The 24,897-nt window shown below is 36.9% G+C and overlaps 1 protein-coding gene across 9 annotated transcripts in view; it reads right to left on the bottom strand.

The window, feature by feature from the left end:
- The window catches only part of fam13a.L (family with sequence similarity 13 member A L homeolog), a 129,381-nt gene that overhangs the window by 62,708 nt on the left and 41,776 nt on the right, over nucleotides 1–24,897 (bottom strand). For 8 of the 9 annotated variants that reach the window (XM_018244044.2, XM_018243894.2, XM_018244290.2 and 5 more), the window contains 12 exons: nucleotides 24,413–24,487; nucleotides 22,713–22,790; nucleotides 22,076–22,153; nucleotides 21,770–21,847; nucleotides 20,333–20,407; nucleotides 19,463–19,540; nucleotides 14,841–14,918; nucleotides 11,675–11,752; nucleotides 10,372–10,449; nucleotides 8,296–8,373; nucleotides 8,157–8,204; nucleotides 2,742–2,914 (listed from right to left, as the gene is read on the bottom strand). In XM_018244044.2, the coding sequence (XP_018099533.1) occupies nucleotides 2,742–2,914; nucleotides 8,157–8,204; nucleotides 8,296–8,373; nucleotides 10,372–10,449; nucleotides 11,675–11,752; nucleotides 14,841–14,918; nucleotides 19,463–19,540; nucleotides 20,333–20,407; nucleotides 21,770–21,847; nucleotides 22,076–22,153; nucleotides 22,713–22,790; nucleotides 24,413–24,487 (995 nt within the window). 9 annotated transcript variants of the gene reach the window in all.

The following is a 24,897-nucleotide window of genomic DNA, read 5'->3' as shown; positions in this document are numbered from 1 at the left end:
TTTGCTGGTGGTCAGTTGGGAGAGAAAATGATTATCAGATTCATTCTGCCCTGAAATCACTGTGCACCAACAAACATGGCATGGGCCTGTTAGTGCACACAGGGAGAAGATTTAGGAACAAAAATGAATACTTTTGCATTTGTGCTCCAAAATCTGCCCTGTCTATGACATGGCTGTAAATGAACAACAATTTTGGGGCAGAAGGAGAAAACAACTTATGTGACATGGCTTTTATGCTAAAATGTATGACATAGGAAAAGCTGCATAGCCACAGGTTAAAGATTCCTGATGTACAGAGCACACACACACGTATGTATACTGATCCATGAGCAATGTCAACATAGCTATTCTGAGAATGTGTGTTTAGTGATACAAAATCTCTCACTAGGTTGTGCTTTGTACACAAGGGTTTGGGTCAAACATGATAAACTTGTTATCTGGCAGTCTGCTAGCTTCCAAAGCAAAACACAAATAATGAGGTGCAGGCTCAGCTTCTCTCCACCTGCATTTTCTCCTGCAGGCGGGGAGAAGCCAATGCACTGGTCAGCCTGACTGCAGACACACTGAGCAGAAAATGGAACCCAAATGCATAGTTTTGCGTTTATGCATAAATATCCAGTCAGTGTGTCTGCATGCAGACTCATGTTGTGCCTCTCAGTGCAGAGGAACAGCGGAGTCTCAAGTAATGCCACACTGTGCCCCTGCACTAATATCTGCTGTTTTCTGTCTGCACCCAGAATCACTTCATCAGCCCAGGTGCAGACACAGGGAGTGGATTTCTGTGCCAATATGCACTTCTGCTCTGAAATTCACTCCGTGGGGCTCATTTATCAACACCGGGCAAATTTGCCCATGGGCAGTTACCTATAGCAACCAATCAGTGATTTGCTTTTTAAAGCCAGCTGCAAGTAGAACAATGAATGCAGCAATCTGATTGGTTGCCATGGGTTAATGCCCATGGGCAGATTTGCCCAGTGTTGATAAATGAGCCCCACGTGTCTGTACCCAGGCCAGTGTAACAGAAGACATAAGCAAAGAGGCTGCATAGGCTGAGAAACAGTCCAGTGTGGCATTATCCTTACAGTGAATGCCCCATAAAGTTTTTTTGGTTTTTTTTAAAAATTGAATCACATATTACATTACACAGGCCATTTGACATTAATCACTATGCCTGCTACTAGCTGTTGGTTGCGTCCCACTGCGATACACAGACGATAACATTTCTAAGTGAAACTCCACTGTCATCAAAATACCTGTATTATCTTTGCAGTAATTTACTGGGCAAGTCATTTAGTGCACGATGATGAGTGATGAATAGTAGCAGATTATAGCTTTTTAAAGGGGAACTAAAGTCTAAAATAGAATAATGCTAGAAATGCTGTATTTTGTATACTAAATATAAACATGAACTTACTGCAACAGAATCCTAATTAAACAAATGATTTATGTTTTCAAAGTAGGCCGCAGGGGGCTGTCATCTTGTAACTATGTTAAACATCTCTTCAAGACCAAGACTAAACACATGCTCAGTGTGGTCTGGGCTTCTGTTGGGAGGTTAAGCTTAGGGATCATCATAAATGATCAAAACAGCACAAATCAAATAATTTCTGCCATAGAAGCTGATACAGCAAGACTGATTAATAATCAGAATATGCAGACTGCACTGGGTCTACGGATACCAATCTCTACACTTTCGCCGGCTGCTCTACAGGGAAACGAACAAAGCTGCTCGAGTTCTGGGAAGTCCCTCCCCCTGCCATTGTGAAAGTATGATCAGTTTCCCTGCAGAGCAGTTAGGGACCGTCTGAAGTTTCCTATCCGCAGCAGTCAGAGCAAGTAAAACAAAGGGGGAAATTCACTGCATACAATCAGGTTTCTAATAAAAATGGTACACATTTTTTAATTGAAGTAAATTGCAGATAGATTTCTTTTTCATAAATTAAAAATTGGAATTTATTTTTTGCCTTTACATCCTCTAAGAAAAATATGGATTTTTGTTATTTTTTTCTGATCTAATTTGGCAGACCAGCACTGAATACCTGACTAGATTTAGCGGTACTGTTTGTGACAGACATGTTATGTGAGGCAGCCAGCTAGTTATACAGTATATGAAGAACTGCATACTTTGCCTGTGAAATAATAGTTCCTGTGCTGAGAATATGTTTTTCTTAGCAGTCAATCAGAAATTAGGGCTATCAATGTGGCTGGTAGCTAATAAGGCCACTTATGTTTTATCCAGCCCAAATACCGCAAAGATAAATCTCTTGATAAAATAATGTTTACCTGCCGTTTGTAGACTATATGACTTGTATTGTCCCCTTCAAATAAGAAGGGGACAATACAACTGTGTTAGGCAATGTATGTATGCCAGAAGTATGCAAGGTATTTGGTCAAAAGGTATCAAAGATAGACAGCAGATTTCAGATCTGAAATTATGTTTTTTTATACACACAAGGAGAAGGATATGGGATAGCACATAATATTTGATGATTTCTCTCCTGCTGCTGAAAAACTGCATCTGTAATACACAATATTTTAATCTCTATCAAGGAATCAATTGCTGTAAACTGACTACATGGATCAACAAGCTGATTTTTTGAGTTGAGTGTGTTTTGAAAAAATACTGCCTTCCAGTAAGGTCTCCCTTTAGTCAAAGATCATTACATATTTTTACCTACTGTATGTAAAGTGAAACATTGCCCTGCATATATACCTCGGTAGTTAAGAAGGAGAGGACCTACCTGTGCAGAGAGTCTGTACTGCTGTTTACAAAAGAAAGGCGATCTAACAAGTCCATGTCCTCAGAGAAGTCAATTCGAGGTCTCACATGAAGGCTGGGTTGAGGTTTGCCATCTGATGTTTTTGGCGTAGGCACAGAGAATTCCTGAAGCAGGGTCTTGCTCTTAGGCTTAAGCTACAAAAACAAAAATGTGTCAAAAGATGAAGAGAATGATCTTTTACATGAAGAACCTCTTCTCATAGGTAAGACATCTGGGAAGCACAACGCCAGACAAACTGTCAGCAAACTGCAATATGAGACTTGGACAAATAGGCATACACTGCAGTGCAACATAAAAAGAAGATATTTCACACAGAATATAGATTAGGGTCTGTTTCTATTGTTAACTAGCCATGTACCATGCCAGTAAACTGTAAGTTGTAAGACAGTTAAAAATAAAGAAAACGTGTTGTCCATTTTCTCTTTCAGATCTGTAGTTTTCCCATTATTTTTTATCTTAGTAATTTTTTTTCAGTATGCTGTACTTCATCTGTGCACTCTGATAACTGGAATTCAAGGCTGCAGCTTGCCTTCAAGTACAGAAACATTTTTTCCCAAACAAATCCATCAACCTATAATTTGATGCTTTAAAAAAATGCCAAGGTCAACAATATAAAAAAAGAAAAAGTGAAAACAAAGTGGAGATTGGAGAAAGTATACAAAACAAATGGCGAACAAACAGCCTAGTGGCAAGTTTGCACACTGCATCGTCAATTGTCAGTGGCCCATCATTTGCCAATAGCTTAAAATAATTTCCAGAGTTTGGTTGACAGAATATTTGTTAAAAAACAGACATATCGCTTCACACCTAATAAATATATAGTACAGGTATGAGTATGATTATTAATTGTAACAGGGTTTTATTAATTGAAACTTAGATGCAGAAACACCAAGTGGGTAAAAAGCTGTTTGCCTGATATGGCCACCTTGTGCTGACCGATACAGGGCAAATCCGATCATTTGGCCCAAAGTGGGAATAGGAAGCAATTCGTGAGAGAGGTTGTGAGAGGACTGCATCAATGTGCCAATGTGGTTCTCATCCCCAAAGGGACTTTTAAACCTGTCTGATATATATTTGATTTTTGGCCGGATATTGATTGAATAGGCCATCTAACAGGGCCCATACACAGGCAGATAAGCTGTTGTCTGATTTTGTCTGTCTAATTTCTTCTAACCAAAGAAGGGTTAACCAGCTCTATACAGTACACTTCATACATATACAGGTATGGTATTATTTAGAATGCTTGGGATGTGGGGTTTCCTTGATAAGAGGTCTTTCCAGAATTTGGATCACAAAGCTTCTAAAAAAAAATTGAATGTAGAAAATTTTAATTTTAATGTAAAAAATGTAGGATTGTTTAGTGACGATTTATGCATCTTAGTACTCATCACGCACAGATTACGGTTTAATATTAAAGAAAAGAAAGTAAACATGACATATTTATTTAAAATGGACGCTATGAGAGAAGGTCTTCCTGTATTTCTGAGCTTTCTGGCTAACTAGACAATACCTGTAGTGTAAAAACCAACCCACAGCATTTAAATAAGTGAAAGTAATTCTAATAAAAAAATAAAATCACAGCTAATTCACACTATTGAATAATGTATTTTTAAACGTTGCTTTCTAACAATGGCATTTTGTTCCCTTCAATTAATATTTTTCCAGTGTGACTAACAAAAGCCCTGCCTCATGGCTGCTACGGTGTAAATAGCAAGACAGATGTCTTGTGCTTTTCCTGCTTTTCAAACACTGTGTACTTTTGTTCAGGAGTTATGCGCATACATTAGCTTTGAGATCTTTGAAAATCTGCTTTATCTCAATCAGAAAAAAGAAATACAATGATTTTTTTCCTACAATTTGTGCATGGTTTTGAAAGCTTTATTTCGAGAAACACAGGTTGGATGTTTCATTAATTAATTAATAATTAAGTCATACAACTGTAAAGTATTATGGATAAACAAATCTATGATATGGTTTATATAAGAGAACCCCCCACCTCTCAATAATACTGTGGACAATACTGTGTTAAATCCCGCAAAGAATAAAATAAGGGATATGTAATAAGCATAATATAAAGGTGGGACCACAAAAATGGTGTAAAATAAGGGAAAACCTAAAATCAGTTAATGTAAAATTAATGTTTCACTGTATTCCTTTCTGCCAAACAACAGAACCCCTGTCTTGCCTTTTAGAAATTACTATTGTGTTTTATTGTTGAACACTTGTATGTAGGTGGAATCTAGTTCAAGTTTAGAATGATGAGAGACGGGAAACTAGGCTAATGATATCACACAATAGGAATCACTTACTACCTAAATCATACCTCCCAACTGTCCCTTTTTTGGAGGGACAGTCCCTCTTTTGACAGCTCAACCCGCAGTCCCTCATTTGTACTGGAAAGTCCCTCTTTTCTATGCACCGAACAGCCAGAAAAAGAAACAAAGTTTCTCACTTAATTGGCTTTTAGCAGAGAGCCCAGAACAGCTAACAGGTGCAAATAAGATACTTTGTAACATTTTTGAGACACAAAAACACAGTTTAGATAAGGAGAAATATTTTCAAACTTTCATAACCTGCCAAATTTTGTAAAACAAACATGGTAATTAGGGGGTGTGGTCACAGAAAGGGGTGTGGTCAAAAAAATGGCTGTGCTACGTGTCCCTCTTTTTACTTCCAAAATGTTGGGAGGTATGCCTAAATGATAATGATGTTATGGGGGGGTGCCAAGGTTCTACAGTTATGCATTAATACAGTTATTCTTTGCACTTTTTTTGCACCTTGAGCCCTTGTGTGAAGCCAATACACATGATTTCTGGTTACTCTGGTCTGTTCTGCCTTTCTCATTAGATCCCTGCAGCGTTATTGGTTATTTAGGGCCAGTCAATTAAACCCTTCTTCAGTATCAATTCCTGGCTTGAGTATTAGCATTCTTGTTGCTTGAGCAATCATCCTTGCATTTGTCCTGCCTGCCTGCTTCAGCCTGTTCTGTCTGTACACCTCCTCTCTTCCACTCCATTCTGTTCCAGATCCTTGCCCTCACCGATTGTCTAGTCTCTTGTTGGTCCTGAACTGCTTCTTGCCTGAAGGACTCACACTGTTATCAGAAAAATATTTACGTAGACTCAAGTAGCAATTGGAATTAAAAACAGTTGTGTGGGTAAGATATCCTTTGAAGCACAAAAATAACCTCAAGAAATCCCAATGCTTCCTTATAGATAACTACGCCTGCCATTCATGCTATCCAAGGGTCTATTTGTACTACAGGTATATTGAGCACTATTTTTATTAAATATAGCTGAAAGCAGTCCTTGGAATTATTTCTGTTTATGAGAAGATTTAAATATTGCTGCTAGGTTGGTGAATTTTGAAAATTCATGCTTAAAAATTTTTCTGAGACTGATGAAAAACAGGGACTATCCCTGGAAGTTAGGACAACTGCCATCTATACATTCAGTACATTTATCATATCCTTTATTTTGCCACTAGTATGGATTAATTATATCTTAGTTTGGATTAAGTTCAAGATACTATTTTAATTATACAGAAAAAAAGTAATTTGTTTTTAAAATGTGAATTATTTGATTAAAATGGAGTCTATGGGAGATGGCCTTCCCTTAAATTGGAGCTTTCTAGATTAACTGGTTTCTGTATAACAGATCCCATACCTGTATAAAAGATTTTTTTATAGTGGCCTAAGGCCAGTAAAATGTGAACCCTGTAAATCTATACAGAATTGCAATCGGTATAAATTTGAATGTGGCAATCCAGTTTTGGAAAGTTTTCTGTCTGGTTGTCAAAGATCTGAATATAAACGACCGTATAATCACATAACCACACAATCACAATAATACTTTTATCCCTCAGCAGTAAGAAAATGTCCCCAATGAGTGAATGAGTAAAGACTGATTTTTTAAATATCTGAAAAATTGCAGAATGTATGGTGCAACTTCAGATGAGGAAGCCCCTTTTCATACACTGTAATCAGCTGGTTCTCCTGTGACTGAACTGGAAGCCAATGGTGCTGTGTAAAGGTGGTCATGTACACACAGATATTATCTTACCAAATTATATTGTATGATATTCAGTACGTGTACTGCGGGAGATGAGGCAACCAATTTCTGCAAAAGACTTGGATATCGGTCGTCTAATCAATTGCCTTTGAAGCCAAAGCCACACCTACAAACGGATACTGCTGAATCAGATAGCAGTAGAATTCTATTGTTTCTACCTGTATATCTGATGTATGTATCTATAACTTTATTTGTAAAGCGCTGTTAAGGAGCCACAGAGCGGTACAATGCATAAAAGTAAAATATATATAAAGTACACACAGGGAGGACAAGTCAGACAATAAATATACACAGAGCTCATATAAGGACACAGGGCTTAAATGCCATGTGGTAAGAGATACAGTAGGAAGCAGGTACCTGCCCCATAGAGCTTACAGTCTAAGTGGCTGGGTGGGTGGCTAACATACAGGCAAATATTGGAGGGGAAAAGGTGCACAAGGTAAAGGCATTATCCAGTAGGTACCAAGATTAGACTGTTAGAATGTTCTAGTGCTCCAAAAGGTAGACTTTTAGGTTTTCTGGATGATGTGAAAAAGACGGTGGCTTTGAGAGGAGCGAAGAAGACAGCCTGGAACATACAGTGAGACAAGTGAAAAAATGTAGTGAGGAGCAGATGGTCCAGCTCTTATCATTCGTAGTGAAAATTACAAATGATAACAGGTAAGATCGTAATTGTAATTTGTTTAGCCACCTCAAGGAAGCAAAACAATGGCCTGCCTGATCAATATACAATCAGGGCCCAGTCAAGGATCACCTTAGGCTGTTGGTGTATGGTAAGCAATACTGCATGGGCCACCTCATTATTAGCTCAGGAGGTAAACTTTCAGACCAAATGAAGCAAGGATTCCTAATCAGCTATGAGACCAGTTATAGAGAATGCTTGGAACCTGCAGTTCTCCACATAACAGATCTTTCCATAATTTGTATCACCATACCTTATGTCTACTAAATTATTTAGATAAAATGGAGTTTATGGGAGATGGCCTTCCCATAATTCAGAGCTTTCTGTATTATGGATTTCCGGATAATGGATACCATACATGAATATGACTAGCTTCAGTTTGCCAGACCACACAATTCTTTAAATGCTCCTCAACACACATGCCTAGTTAACAGATGCACAATACTCACTAATCACTAGTCAATTTGCACCCTACAATACACAATTCCTTTTTCTAAGACATAAGATCCGACTCCCAAATTGCAATTACAATTTTCGTAACAAACATTTTATTTTATTACATTTCCATTATTCAGTGCATAGCAATGTGCCGCACAAGGACAGAATATTGATCTCTTTTCTTACCTTTGTCCTTGGTGAAAAACTAGGTTCTTCATTGTCTTCATCATTTATCTATAAATATAGACACAGGGACAATGTCAGGCTATTCCAATGGTAAATACTAAAAAAGATAATTAAAGTACTTTAACATTGTTTACTATACCTGTCTTCTAGGAGACGTTTTAGGCTTACTGAGTGCCCCATTTGTGGTTTCCTTGCCTATTAAAACCAATACATTTTCCTATGGAGTGAATGAAAAAAGAAAAAAATGTAAAATGATATTAACAGTAATTTTTTTTCGCGACACATTAATACTCAGAAGCTATGAAATATATTTTTTATTAGTTATAGTAAGCTTATTTGAGCAGGGTATGTGGTAAAAACAGGGGGGAAATTATAAATTGTTTACCAATAATGCACCTTGCTTCCCTGTAATTGCATCCAACACCGTCAGTGTGCAAACATTGGTGGCAGTACATGGGTGAACCATGGGCAACCATATGCACCGCTTATTGGCACACCATTCATCAAGTGCTAAAAGGAGCAGCTACAGATGCAAGGCACATCAGAAGCTAGGTCATTAAAGCCAACCTGCTCTGTGGTCATCATAATTGAGCTCTTATCTCTTACGTATATGATAGGTGAACAGGAAAAAAAATCCTTTATCTATGAAATTAGCAGAATGAAACCTATTAAAATAAAGCACATGACTACAGTAACTGCAATGGGAAACTCTGAAAGTAGCCCTTGGCACATAATTCTTGCCTGACAATCTGTACTGATACATTATTAGGCAACAACTGCAGCTTGAAGGTGACTCACAACGCATGACCTTTTCCCTCTGCAACAGAATGATTCAGTGGGGTAGGTCTGATGGAAGAAAGAAGGGGTGCAGCACTGGCAAAAGCCTTGAATGCTATATGATAAAGTTCTTAAAGGAAAACTATACCCCTTAAACAATGTAGGTCTCTATAAAAAGATATTGCATAAAACAGCTCATGTGTAAACCTTGCTTCATGTAAATAAACCATTTTCATAATAATATACTTTTTAGTGTCATTGGGTAATCATAAATAGAAAAATGGCATTTTAAAAAATAAGAGCAGCCCCCTGGGATCGTATGATTCACGGTGCACACAAACATAAACAAACTATACTTGTTAGGTCACATGAGCCAATTAACAGACAGAGATGTCTTTTGGGTCTACACTTCTTCGTGTTACAGTTAATAGAGATGTATTATTTCTGGTCAAGTGATTTTTGAGGCAGCACTGAGACCATCACCAAGTGGTGGTTAAAGGCAAAAGATGTAAAAGGGCACTATTTACTTAAATATATATTCCAGTTTGATAAGATTCTTTATTTGATATAAACTGTTGCTCAAGTATTCATTTTGCGGATATAGTTTTTCTTTAAGCTTACAGACATGTGATGTGTCCTAGTCTCCCTCTTTACTGGCTTTCTGTCTGGCAAGGTCACTGGCCCCTTCCTTACTGGCCTCCCACCACCTAAAGTGTAGCCAAACGTATAGACTCTCTGGTCGAAGGAAATCCCTTCTTAAGTTCCATGGAGGAGAACTGCATTGCTTCTACCTACCGGTGCCAACTAGTGACTGGAACAGAAACAACACTGTTTACGCACGATAAACCAATTATACGATATATATATATATATATCTATATATAGAAATATCTATCTATCTCTCTATCTATCTATCTATCTATCTATCTATCTATCTATCTATCTCTATCTATCTATATACATACACACACACACGCTTATATTTGTTGCAACAGCACCAATCTATTGACCCACAACAAATTGGTTGATCTGTATATAAATTCTGCAATTATCGCCAGCATTAGGTGCAGTCCAGTTAGGAAATGTTATATTGTTGTCCAAACTAAAAAGAATGGGCACCTATGAGTACAACCACAGAAAATAATGTAAATTGAGAAATGCGCTTGTTACTTAAGGGCAAGTGCCTTCACAAACAATTCTTACACTTAACCCTTTCACTATCTTCCCTTTGGAATTAACAGAAGAAATAATTTTACATGGGGCATTTAGAATTTTGACTACAAATGAAAACATCCCACTACATCACTTGGTCCTTGATGCGACCTAGAGTGTTTTTGGGGAACAATTAGTAATAATCCATCACAAATCATTGCAGAGTTTATGGAATAGTGTATCCCAAAATATGATGCCAATTAATTCAACAGTTTTGCTTATTTACCTTAGTTCTGGGAGAAGTTTTAGGCTTATCAAATCCCTCGTACTTTGTTTCCTTTGCTATTCCGTCCACAAGAAATTTCTATTATGCAAATGAGAAAACAGAGTTCAATATACAATTAAAATGATCTCCTGATTAATTTTTTGCACTACACACACTAAGGGGCAAGAGTATTAAAATTATTATTGTGACTTTTCAAAATTTATCAAATGGTGATGATAAAAAAAAAAAATCCTGCTAAGATGCCACAGATGTCAACAGGTGTGTTTTCAGCATTCAACTCTTAATCACAATTATCCCATCTGCGATTTTTCATAAATATGAAAATCAAGATAAAATGTGATTGAAGGAAAAGTCATGCTTGTGTGCATTATTTTTAGTGGTTTATTTAGTTGTAATTCAGCTTATTTGAAACAACAAGACAAACTATATGAACTCTAAACAAACATGTTTCTTGTGTAGCTCAGAATTGAATCATTGGCAACCTATGGGCCCTGGTACACCGATAAGAGTGAATTGCAAAATATATGTCTTGCATTATTATAAATTGAATAAATGCAGTACATTGAACAACTACCAATTAAATAGCATTTTGTAATGCAAACATTGTTTCAGTAACTTTAATGTATGTTGGGTTCTGAAATGTATTCTTCATTTTACCTTCGTTCTTGGGGAAGTTCTAAACTTACTGAATTCCCCACACATCGTTTCCTTTACCAGTGCATCTAGAATATGTTCCTGAAGCTAATACAATGAAAAGAGTGGGTTGAACAAAGAACCCTTCTATAACAATAGAACAATTCTATAAAAATTCATATGCAATAAACACACTGAAAAAGTGAGCAATGTACTTTTTTAGGCACAATAACAAATTAGAAGTGATGTCAATATATGTGATCTATCACAAAATACCAATGTGAACCAAGTCACATGTTTTTGGATTAGAGGAAAATATTACAAAAAGCAGATTTCTTTTTATGCCGCCAGCTCTTTCACACTGTATACAATAGATTAAGAAACTTTATACATATGACATTTGATTGCTAATTGCCTTAAACAAGAGGCCTAATGAGGCATCCTTGGCTTGTAAATTACTGCATGAAAATGTAGAGATTTTGCGATATCTCAGGCTGAGGGCTGTTTGTAGCCCATTCCCTCTGCAGTTAACACATTCAATTCAAACCTGCCAGTTAGATAACTTCTTCATCTGTAACAATTATTGTTACACTACATGTTAATTATAAAGTATGTGGCTTCCCAATTTATGCTACAAATTAATCTGTCCGTTTTTCTTAATTCATTTTACCTTAGGTCTTGGAGAAGTTTTAGGTTTATCGATTTCCTCATTCTTTGTTTCATTGGCTGTTCCACCCAGAACAAATTCCTATAACGGGATAACAATGAGACAACAGTTAAGTGGACAATTATTAAAATTATTTCTCAAACATTTTAACGCCATCCATTGCCATTTCTGTTATCAGCAGGCACAATCCATTACAAAATTTGTTACAAAAGGGTTTATTTTATTAAGGTGAATATTTTGATTTATTCATCAAATAATGTTCACCATAAGTTAGACCACCTCAGACTTGGCCTAATCCATTATAGACAATGAGGCTTGAAAGAAAGGTAATGGCATTTTCAAGGTTTCATTTATTAAACTATATATTTTGATTTACTCAATATTTATACTGAAGAACCAATGGGATAAGTTCAGGTAAAGAAAAATTATTGAATAATATAAAAATAGAGGTATAAAAAGCGAAGTTATTTTTACATTGGCCATACAGTTTTTTTTACCAGAATTTTACACTCAGCTTCACATTCATTACATGCTTGATAAATACACATGATGTAGCACAGTGTAGCATAAGGTTAAAATATACCCATTTTCTTACTGATTTGACAAAGTTGGGCTTTTGTAAAAAAAAAGAAATACAATTTTTTTTTCTTACAGACATACCTTTATACAGTCAAACTTTGCTTGCACAGACCAATTCACTACCTTTCTTATGCGCTCAGTGTAATGCAATCCTTTCCCTCACCTTGTTCTATTGTGAATTTATTGATTCTCAGATTTGAAGTCCCACTGCTTTCCACAGACTTTGTGCACCACCCACAATGTTAAGCAGAATCCTATATCCATCACTTCACAATGGAACAATGTGAGGGAGAGATTATCACTCTGTGAGCTTAAAGGAAGTTGGGTATCAAAGAATATCATAGCTTCCTTTCAATCTGTGGTATTATGCAAATCTTTACAATATGCACCACAATGTCCTCAAAATGCTTAGTCAGAGAGCTCAAACTCAGCGAAACAGTATTCTCCCAAAAGAACACATAAAGCATTCTAAAATGAGTGGGGACAATTCAACAGTTCTCAAGGAGCTATGTATGTTTACCTGCATTTTATTCCTGTTATGTCTTCTTCTAAAAAGTAACTAATACATTACAATTCATTATAGTGTCAGAAATCCAGGAAGGATACAGCATGTAAAGCACTTAACATTGTAATGTCTCTAGGCGAAGATCCAATGAGAGTATCCTAATGACCTGAGGCCAACGATTATTATTATCATACAGCAGATATAAACTCAATCTGGCCAATCTGGCCACCCACGTGCTGGGCCAAATTGGGCTAAATCAATCATTGACTCAAGGCCAACCATCGGCTCGCCTCATGGAGACCAATCTGAAAAGGACAGCACGAAAGTGCAGATTAGCCCCTTTTTGAACTGTTTTTTAAATTTATCCAATAGATATCTGCCCAATTTTCGGCCAGTTATTGGTTGGGTTGGCCTGTCAGTGCATACAATACAATGGAAATGTGGGCAGCTTTTATCAGCCAGTGTACAGCCAAAAAGATGTGAAACAGAATGAACGAATGAGCGCATAATATGTCTTCTTTAAAAGCAAAAATAAATGTTAACTATATTTAATCTGATTTGCTGCAGTACACAGTGCAGAATTATGTAGCCTAAATAGGCTGACAAAAGAGTCTACCCATGTGGGTAGAAAGTATAGGTCTACATGTTAGTATAACTTAATGCTTTTTTATGCTATATTTACCACCTCCATAATAAGAATAAGGTGTTTCACATATTACAGAAAGTCATATATTTCTGACATATACTAAAAAGTCTGCATTGTCAGCTTGCCATAACAGAGTAAAACCTTCTGATCACTAACTACCAGTTTTCCTTGTTTAATTCTAACCACATGATCTTGGATTTTGTACTGGTATGGGACCTGTTATCCAGAATGCTCAGGACCTGTTTTCTGGATAAAGGATCTTTCCTTAATTTAGATCTAAATCTAAATTAAGGATGCCCCAGTCTACCTGGCCGGCTGCATTGCCTAACCAGCGTTTGCATGCGCATCCAAATTTTTGCACTATTGAGGTGGGAGTAACTGACAGGGAAGGTAAATGCCTATCGCCCCCCAAGCTTTGCGCCCTAGACATGTGCATCTTCTGCCTACCCTTAGTTCTGGTCCTGCCTTAAGTCTACTAGAAAATCATGTAAGCATTAGATAAACCTAATAGGCTGGTTTTGCTTCCAAAAGGATTAATTACTACAGAGAAAAAGGAAATAATTTTTAAAATTATGGATTATTTGGATAAAATTAAGTCTATGGGAGATGGCCTTGCCGTAAATTGGAGCTTTCTGGATAATGGGATTGCGGATAATGAATCCCGTACCTGTAGTTACGCAACATCTGGAGTACTATCCATTAGCATTTCTAAAATCAACCATCCATTGCAAAATTAAATGTGGTTATATTAAATTAAATGTACACCATTATTTTACCTCAAAGCAAAGGTCTAGGTTAATTTCTTAAATTAAATGGGACAGAGGAGTCTTGAGTAAAAAAAATAAATAAAAACTTCTTATTTATAGACAACTTAATATATTTTCTCCTAACTGAGAATTATGTAAATGATCTAATTAACATTGGTGACAAAACTATCTGCTCCTACTAATAAAATTCTACTTGTTTTTAAGGTTGTTGTACAAGTGTATATTTGTCTAATTCAGCCATCCAGTGGTCTGCCAAACCAGGTGTTCCTTTGGTTACTGGGCCATAATCATAGGGGACACATAATCCTGTGGACCACATCCACGATACAATATAGTCCTCATTCAATGGTATTTTTTTAAACTGCCTAATATTGGTTGGGTAGTCCGTAATTTAAGCGCCATATATGCCCCGAATGTTGCACTGTATATGGCCATTTTTAGAAACAGAACATTTAATAGCAAAGTGACATCAAGAGCAAACTTCACTTGGCCATTAATTATTGCCTGAAAATGCACACCACTGTGTTTCTGTTTTTGAACGATATTCATTTGCAGAAACATCTGTGATAAACTGATTCAATGTTTAGCATTGAAAAACATACATTTTTTATAGTATATGTATGTGCTATTCCACAATGTTTTGTAAATTGAATTCATGCTATAATAATTTACCTTAGTTCTTGGGGATGTTTTAGGCTTCGCTAGTTCCCCATTCTTTGTTTCTTTTACCATAACTTCCAGAACGTCTTCCTATGAAATAAATACAAAGACAAATCCAGGTTTAAACAGAGTGCAGGTGCAAACAGAGTTACAGTTCAGCATAGACATATTTTGTACAAATTACAATTTGGTATGTTACAAACTTGAAATGACTGCTTTCACTCCATACTGTGTTCCTTACAATGACATGCAACAACATTTCTTAAGACCTTTAAAAGAAGAGAACAAAAACAAAGAATTTAATGCAATTCAGTACTATAATGCACCATGAGCACATGCAGTAACACGCATAATATAGTGTGCTTCAGCTTCAAACTGAACTATTAATTTAACGTGAAATCAGCGATTTATAACTCTTTCTTTGTTCCGAAACCAAAAATCATGTTGAAAAACACTTCTCACATGTGATGAACATTGCTACTGGCCACATCTCCAAGGTTTATATTTTCACAACTGTGTGGATAAACTAACAAACATCCAGTTTTTCTTTACATGCAAAAATAATTTTAGGCCAGCTAATCTTTTTAAAAAGTTTGAAAAACTTCGAAATTCGAATTCAAAAAGACCAACAGGTTTTTTTTGGCCGAATAGTACCAAAATGTGCTGAAAAAGTCTACCTCAGCTTATACTCGAGTCATTATGAGTTGATCGACGACAGTGGCTGAGCTACTGACCGGAGTCCCTTGCCCCTGCACCCCTGATGGTTCCCACAACTTTGCTCGTAATCGCTCCCCGAGAAGACTCAGAAAAGAGAGAGTAGAGGGAACCTCTGTTCGCACCTGTGAGAGTGGACGTGGACTGAAAGAGCAACAGCGCGCACAGATCATTTTGTCAGTTTGCCTGGTCCTAGTGGCTGCTGCCTGGCTGCAAGTGCAGTCAGTAATCTACAATTCAAAAGTGCAGCCAGCCATAGCAGGTAGGATTATTGTATTTTTTATTTTATTGCAAATCTTCCACTCACTTGATAAGTTAAATAATGAATTATATTTATAAAAATCTGTCTGCTGACTAAAATAAATAATAATATGAGCCAATTCAGTCAAACAGACTTTAGCAAATGCTACAGCCTGCAGAGATTATTTTTAAAAAGGGTTTTTTGATTATTTAAACTTACAGTAGCTACTGCATTTCTCACCCTAGGCTTATACTCGAATCAATAAGTTTTTTCCAGTTTTCATAGGTAAAATTAGGTACCTCGGCTTATACTCGGGTTCGGCTTATACTCGAGTATATATGGTAATAGCGCATTCGATCGAATTTGATTCTGAGTTTTTCCCCAAAAAAACTTTGATTTTTCAAAGTCCACCTATTGATTCCAAATAGGTTCTAGGAGGTCCCCTATAGGCTAAAACAGCAATTCTGCAGGTTTTAGATGGCGAATGGTCGAAGTCTAATTTATAAAGAGACAGTCAATTTCAATATTCTCATTTTCGAATTTTTTTTAAAATTCGAATAGAATTTTGACTATTCCCTAGTCAAGGTACACAAAAATAGCTCGAAATTCGATTTTTTTTAATTCAAAAATTCCACCTCGACCATTGATAAATCTGCCCCTAAGTGGATCATCCACTCCTTTGTGTAGCCCCATTTAAAGTAGAAACTTTTACATCACATTTAACTGCCAAAAACCACTCCACGTAGCTCTGCCTGTCAATGGGGCTACAAGAAAGTTTACGTGACAGCGGATCTGCTTCCCTCTGCTACCCCCCTACCCTACATAGACCCTCCTCCCCCCCAGCCTAGCTGCTACCCCGGGCAAATGGCCCTAACATTTTACTTACCTCTCGGTGCAGATTCATGGCATTGAAGTCCACGGGCACCTTCTTCTTCAGTCTTCATCGGGTCTTCTTCTGACACAATTTTCGTCACTTTCAGCACATGAGCAAAAAAGACTGCTTCAACTGCGCATGTGTCGATATGCAACTTACTACCCCATGAAGAGCGAAGATGGATGCCGTGAACTCCGATAACATGAAACTGCACGAGGGGTAAGTAAAAAGTTAAGGGCATTTGCCCGGGGTAGCAGCTAGGCTGGGGGGAGGAAGGAGGGAGGTCTATGTAGAGGTTTTTTTTACTAATGGGTTTACTTCTCCTTTTAGATGATGAGTGTAAATGTTGGTACTATGCAAAAAAAAATAAATAAAAAAAAAGTTGGTATGGAGCATCCAAAGACTCAATGCTCTACACCAGTGCTGTCCAACTTCAGTGGTACCTAGGGCCAGAAGCCAGTGTTGACCACTCCCTGTTATAAACCACACCCACTTTAAACCATACAAATTTTACCACAAGAACTTTTAAGATCATGCCCACATTAATGGTGGTAGCACACCAGGGATATCACTCATTACTCATATGTGAAAAATTTAAAGGACAAGGAAAGGCAAAAAAATAAAATCCCATTTTTACTTTCTTTAATCAAAAAGAAACCTATCTCCAATTTGCTTTAATTAAAAATGTGTACCGTTTTTTAAAAGAAACCTGACTGTATGCAGTGAAATTCTCCCTTAATTTACTGATGTAGATAGGAATTGTCAGATGATCCCTAACTGCTGAGCAGGGAAACAATCATACTTATGAACAGCAGGGGGAGCCCCCGCCTTACTTACCAGCCATGCAGAATTCAAGCAGCTTTGTTTATGATGATCCCTAAGCAGGGTCAGGCAAAGATGTTTAACAAAGTTACAAGATGACAGCCCCCTGTGGCCAACTTTAAAAGCATAAATCATTTGTTTGATTAGGCTTTGTGGTGCAGTAAATTCATGCTTATGTTTAGTATACAAAATACAGCATTTCTAGCCTTATTCTATTTTAGACTTTCCTTGTCCTTTAAGTCATATTAAAACATACTTTTAAATCCACATGCCTCCTCCTCCCCTGTGGATAATGAAGCAACCCCTAGCACATAAACAGACACCTTTGGGACCCCGAAAGGCATGCTAGGAGCAAAGGGCAGGCAGAGTATGGCACACACAGGGAGCATAGGGCAGACAGAGTATGGCACACACAATGAGCATAGGGCATGCAGGATACAGGGAGGCCTATCAGGACCACTACAATGACAATACAGTGCCCAGCCAGCAGTTTGTAGGAGGTGTGAATGGGTGAACAATGTAGGCACTTTCAGTCTGGGACTGAGGTGTGAACAATACAGTGCTTTAGGGGTGTGAACAATAGAGGTGTCACAGGTGTGAACAATGCAGGGGGATTACAGGTGTGAAAAATGCAAGAGTTTACTGTCTGAATTTGGAGCCAGTTAATCTCAGTACTGAAACCTTTTAAATCTTACACAAGGTAAACAGACACAGCAGGCAGACTGTCATGGGGGGCACACAAGGGGGTGTTGCGGGCCGGATGCGGTCATCAGTTGGACAGCACTGCTCTGCACGTTTCACTGTGTCTGCCTGTAAACTACTTTGGTACTTACAAAATCTGATTGTGAGTAATGTAGTACAATGTTTTTTAATTAAATGCTTTGTTTTTTAATTAAATGTTGGGTGTTGTATGCTGATGGAAGTGTTATAAGAAGATTCCCTTGCCAGAACTGATTTATGCATATAAAAAAAGGTTTTTAAGTACCAACCTACACAGGTGTGCAACTAGGCACTATAAAGGAGTGGACACGTGACAAGTAGTAATATTCAGCATGGAGGAGAAGTGGCTAATTTGAAGAATTTAAGTGAAATTATATATCTAATTTGAAGTGGAAGCACAATATATGGTATGTTATTGCATGTGCTTACATGGTATATTATGATACAGTTGTACCCAGATTTTCAGTTTTCCTAGAATTGATGCAGATTTTTTTGTGGTCCCACACAAGCAAATTGTTTATTATGTTCCTGGATTTTATATCAGTTTGACACAGCCCCTCACTGAATTAAAAATTTGGGTTTTACTGTATTTATGCACTTTTGTACTATTCCTTTATAGATCTTACAAATAATTCAGCTTTCTTGTGATAATTTTTTTGCTCTAAACACACTGAATAAATAATCACTTTATTTATGTAACTTGGTTATTGGGCATGCTGACACTAAAGAAAAATATTTTGTATGAAGCTTGATGATCACCAGATATGCTACTTTATACATACAGGTATCAGACCTATTATACAGAATGTTCAGTGGTTTTCTGGACTTATCTTAACACAACTAAAAATAATTTAAACATTAAATAAACCCAATAGAATTTTTTGTCTCCAATAAGGATTAAAATATTTTGCTTATATTAATATACATTAATTGTTTATTATATATCTACTATAAATGGGTAATATTCCTTTCTCTACTTCATCACTGGAATCAGCACTGAGAACTGCTGAACAATAAAACTCAAGAATAGCCATTGACCCATAATAATTGTGTTAAAATGCCGACTGGTATTTTTAGGCAACTACTGCATTTTTCGTGGATAGACTTATAGCTCAACGTCCTTTCCCTCTGCTGTAAATGAAATGAATGCAGTCAACTGAAATGTACCAGTTAAATTTATTACTACAAAACAAGTAACTAGCATTATTTAAATAAAAATGTAGATGTATATAAAATGTACCAGTATTTCCTTATTTATTTTACCTCTCTGTTTGGAGAAAGTTTAGGTTTTTCAAATCCACCATTCTTTGCTTCTTTGACTACTGCATCTAGAGAATCTTCCTAGGAAGGGAATACAAGAAGAAAACAGAATTCTGCAGTCACAGATTGAAATTATTTTTTGATTATTTCTAGTCAAAGAACCAAGGTCATATGTTTTAGTCTCTTATGTAGCAGATATGGCTCCCAACCAAGGTCATATGTTTTAGTCTCTTATGTAGCAGATATGGCTCCTATGGCTCCCAAAACCTTTAATAGGAAATGTGTGTAAAAGTAAGTCTTAGTGTTTTATCAACACAACATCACTATTTGTGAGACAGTGGTGTAATTACCAGGGGGACAGAGGTTGTGCCATGGATAATGGCTGAAAGATGTCAGGTACAATGTGAGAGTGCGTCCCTCCATCCCTGCAGGGTGGCAGTTACACCACCGGTGTAACATTAGTCTTAAATTGGCCAGTGAGGGCCCATGATTATCAACTCATAATGCTAAGCAACTACATTCTTGTTTTATCAAGAGTAGGCGGAGGACCACATATTGCCTCTGCACATAACAGAATCAATTAAAATAAATAGTAATTTATTGTGCAAAGCACCCAGCACATGTATGTGACATTCAAAAAATTCATTATCAATTTAATTCACCAGAGACAATTTTTTTTTATTTACTTGTCTTTTCTGGAAGTTTTAGACTTATGTGATCCTCATTCTTTGTTTCCTTAACTATTCAATCCAATACATCTTCCTATTAAGTATATACAATAGGAAAATTGATACAATTGAAAAAAAATCTCTAAGAAGGGGGGGGACAATTTTTAGGCGATAAAAAGCAGACTCCTTTAATGTGGAGTTTTACCTTTCTTCTTGGAGAAGGTTTAGGCTTATCAAATCCACTGTATGTTGGTTCCTTGGAGATTGCATTAGTATTTTCCTAGGAAGTAAACAGCGGATGAACAGAAATATCTCCTGCTTTTTAATTGCAATAAATTACAACATGCCTGTGTAATTTATGCTTATTTATTAGTAATTATGACAATAAAGGCTCTCACCTTGCCTCATGGCAGGAGCGGCCATGTGCTAGGGTAAAAAGCCCTTACACCCAAATCAGTGGAGTAAATAAATGGGCCTCGAGGGGAGGTGTCACCAGAGAGGGGAGGGTCTTAAATGACCCACGATTTTGCATGCAGCACACAGAATTCTTAGAATTGTAGGTCACCCAATGTTCCCTGGGGAATGCCCTCACCCAGATAATGGTTGAAATACCAAGGCAATACAAAAAGTTTCAATATTTATTTGAAAAAACTCCTAATTGCAGATTATTTTAGAATAATCCAGTCATCCATCATCCAATCCATCATCAGTGGCATAATTTAAAAGGGTCCCACCCCCTGCTATTTTAATTAGACTTCACTTTTTATAGTCTTTGAATTATTTGCTTTCTTCTATTGACTCTTTGTTGCTTTCAAATGGGGGCCACCGACCCCATCTATAAAAACAAATGCTCTGTAAGGGTCTGGCCACACGGGCAGATCCGGGGAGACTAGTCGCCAGGTGATAAATCTCTTCTTCGAGGCTACTAATCTCCCCGATCTGCCTTCCGCCAGCTAAAATGTAAATCGCCTGGGGACAGACACACGGAACGCTTTGTTTTCCAAAGTGATCCGTAATTGCCTCACAAGAAAACTTCGGGTCGACTTCGGAAAACTAATCGCTCCGTGTGCCTGCCCCCAGGCGATTTATATTTTAGCCAGCGGAAGGCAGATCGGGGAGATTAGTCGCCGCAAAGAAGAGGAGATTTGTTGCCTGGCGACTAATCTCCCTGAATTTGCCCGTGTGGCCAGACCCTAATTGTTATTACTCATCTTTCTATTCAGGCTCTCTCCTATTCATATTCCAGTCTCTTACTCAAATCAGTGCATGGTTGCTAGGGTAATTTGGACCCTAGCTACAAGACGTAATAAAAATTAAAAAATAAATCTCTACATCATACTAAACGTTGAGTAAAGGTGAACAACCCCATTAAATATGAAATAAACCCAATAGGCTTGTTTTGCCTTCATTAAGGATTACTGATATCTTAGTGGGGGATCAAGTACAAGGTACGGTTTTAGTATTACAGAGAAAAGGACATTGTTTTAATTTGCGTTCTAGATAACGGGTTTCCAGATCCCATACTTATATCAAGGAAGCTTACTCCAAGTTCTGGATTTCTGTTTTAAAATCGGGAAACCATAACATACTGTGAATGCATAGATGTATATTAGCATATATCACAGAGTTCTAACAGGCTCACCTTTGACCGTGGAGACTGATAAGGAACCTCCCTTGTCTCTAGACACACTGGAGAGTTAGTCTGATCCACACAATATTTCTATAGAAAAAACCATAAGACTATGAAATAAACACAGGCAACAAAAGCTGATGCTTTTTACACTGTAGTGAGATATAAGCATAATGTGCTAAATATAAGTTTTAAAGAATATTAGTAATGTCCAAATAGCAATGGATATTTTCCATACAAATATTTAATGTGTTAGTCATGTGTTACAAATGATTCCTATAGCTGCCTTGCAACTTGAACCTTCAGAAAATCACTTACCTTTGGCCATGGAGACTGACAAGGAACCTCTCTTTCTTTTGAAAGTGCTGAAAAATGTGGCTGATCCAAATTATGTTCCTGTGAAATAATCAAATAATTATTTGTATAACCATCCAACAATCACCAAGACAAGCTGCATCCTGGAGTTAATCATGTCCTTGTTCAGAGGTGGTTTTGATACATGTGTTCGTGTTAACAGTTACTAACTCTAATTTAAGAGAATATGGAAATCAAAGTTTAATGACTTAATTACTTCAGTCTACAAGATACTAAGGTTCTTCTTTAAACTTTGACAAAATCTACTTTGAAGGATGAAATATGAAATACAACTAGTTAATAGTTATGGTTAAATAGAACTAGAATTAAATCTTTACAATACATCTCGTACAGCCAATAGACAGACATAAGTGCATATCATTGCTAACATTCCATAAACTGTCAAATTATATGTATGGCATTTTCAAGAAAACCAATAATTACCAAAAATATTTTTTTTCCTTCAAGCCCATAAACAGTTCTCTTGATTATTCTACATCTAAAACAGGCCCCAAATCTCCAAGCAGGACCCAAATCTCCAAGCAAAAAACTGGTTATGAAATGAGGCTCTTCAAAATCAAATGAATCCATATTCTCTCACCTTTGCACTTGGGGATTTGAGAGAAACTCCTCTATCGTTAAAGCACCTGGGAGAAGTATTCCAATCGGCATTGCATTCCTACAGAGATACACATCATTAAAAAAACCAAACATGTTGTATTTGCCCCACAGTCAGTCATTTTGCAGTAATGCAATACATCTCTACAAAGCATCAAGCATTTTTGAGACAAACACCCCTAGGGCTTTTTTTTTTTTACTAAAACTCAAATGTATCTCTTTTATTAAGCCAAGTCTGACCAAACTTCCATCCACAATTTTATCTTATTTATCAATTAAATAACTTGATAAAGTCGGGTCAGGAAAAAACTCGATAAAATCATACAAATTTTTCAGATCTGACTGACTAAAATCGCACGTTTTTTTCCGGTTTATCGCCTGAAAAGCCCAAATTTTTCGGATCATCGAATGAAACCCATCGCAGATCACATTGGCTTCTACATGACCTCAGCAAGTTTGAGATAGCTGATTTTTGGATTTGGACAGCTTCAGGGTACAATAAATCTGGAAAAATTCAAGTTTTTGTTCCATAAAAATTTGAGTTTTTTCCTCAAATACCTTGACCAGAAAAACTGAGGACTGAGCAGAAAGATAAGGAATAAAAAGTAATTATAAAAATAAAATTGTAAGCTCATAGAACAAATTTTAATTGGCTGCGGGGGTTAGTGAACCCATTTGAAATCTGGAATCAGGCCCGGATTTGTGGAAAGGCCATCAAGGCCCGGGTCTAGGGTGGCAGGATTTTAGAGGGTGGCATGAAGCCCAACCACATCTGCATTGGTTCAGAAAGTCTGGGGCTTATCATGAGATCAATAGGTTTTTCAATTCCCCGTTTGCCAATCCCCAGTGTTCCCGACCTGATGATGAAACAATTTAATTAAAACAGATAATGAAAGAAAAGTGTGGGAATATAAATGAATGGAAACTTTAAATTCTCTGAATAAGGGACTAAACCTGGGCCTTGGATTTATGGCTAATTATGTGGACTAAGAAAGGACTGCACCAGGTCAGAAATACCAACATGTCTGGATATGGAATAAGAGAACATATGGAATTCCTTTGATTTTACACTCCAATAATTCAGCACTCGTAAATTACTTTGACACCTTACACATAGATTGATATTCCTTTTTGTTGGTCATTTGACCTATGAGCTGAATGTTGTATATATACCAGAGAACACCACAACTTCATTGTAATCAGCTTGAAAAAGGAACTAAAATGTTCTGAAAGCTTGCTATGATTATATTAGTTAGAAAATAAAGGTATCACCTTTATACCACTTTTGTTATTTTTTTTTTTTATTTCAAAAGGGTTGCCCTGTAACACAAATGAATGGGAGGGGACAGGGGTGACAAAAGGCAGCGGGCCTTGGGGCGCCAGCTATGTAAATCTGGCCCTGGCTAGAATGATGTATAAGAGGAAGGCAAATCATTTAAAAACTATTAAAAAACTAATGAAGACCAATTGCAAAGTTACTAGGAATAGGAAATTCTATATCTATAACATACTGTACAATCATTTTAATTTCTTACTCATCACCATGCATTCTTCCCCAAGAAGGGAGACTGCTCAGTTCAAGACAAAGCAACAGTAAGACTGTCACCTTTATTCCAGGTACTAGTTTTAATTATTCATGACACCAACAAAAAACAAATATTGCTGCAATATTGGGTACCTAACCTTTATCCGTGGGGAATGAGGAGTTTCTCTTTCGTCAACATGCAGAGTGTGAAAAGTTTGGTCCGGATTATATTCCTGAGGAAATAAAAAAAAACATTCAATTTCAATGCAGCAGTAAAATTCAAGATAGGCAAGTCAAGATACATCATTGAAACCTTGTGAGTTTTTCCATGGTTATGCCACACAATAATATGAAAAAATAGACACTGCTGTAAACATTCCAAAGTGTGATTTGCACTCTAGGAATTTTAATAACTCCACAAAAATCGTAGATAAAATTAAGATCTTGCAACTAAATAATAAAAACTTGGAACAGGACCTGGAAGTCACATGCTTACTTTGACAGAATGTAGATTTCAAGATTCTGAAAAAAAACAAGCTACGTAAGCTTTACAATTTCTGAGCACAAAACAAGTCAAAGTAGCAATTTGTTCTGCCTGAGATAATGGGTCATATCTATCTTTAGCTGTGTAAAAAAAACATTG

Source organism: Xenopus laevis, chromosome 1L (genome assembly GCF_017654675.1).
Source record: "Xenopus laevis strain J_2021 chromosome 1L, Xenopus_laevis_v10.1, whole genome shotgun sequence".
Taxonomy (NCBI): domain Eukaryota; kingdom Metazoa; phylum Chordata; class Amphibia; order Anura; family Pipidae; genus Xenopus; species Xenopus laevis.
The sequence above is the reverse complement of the archived record's forward strand: the minus strand, read 5'-3'. Positions and strand labels throughout refer to the sequence as shown.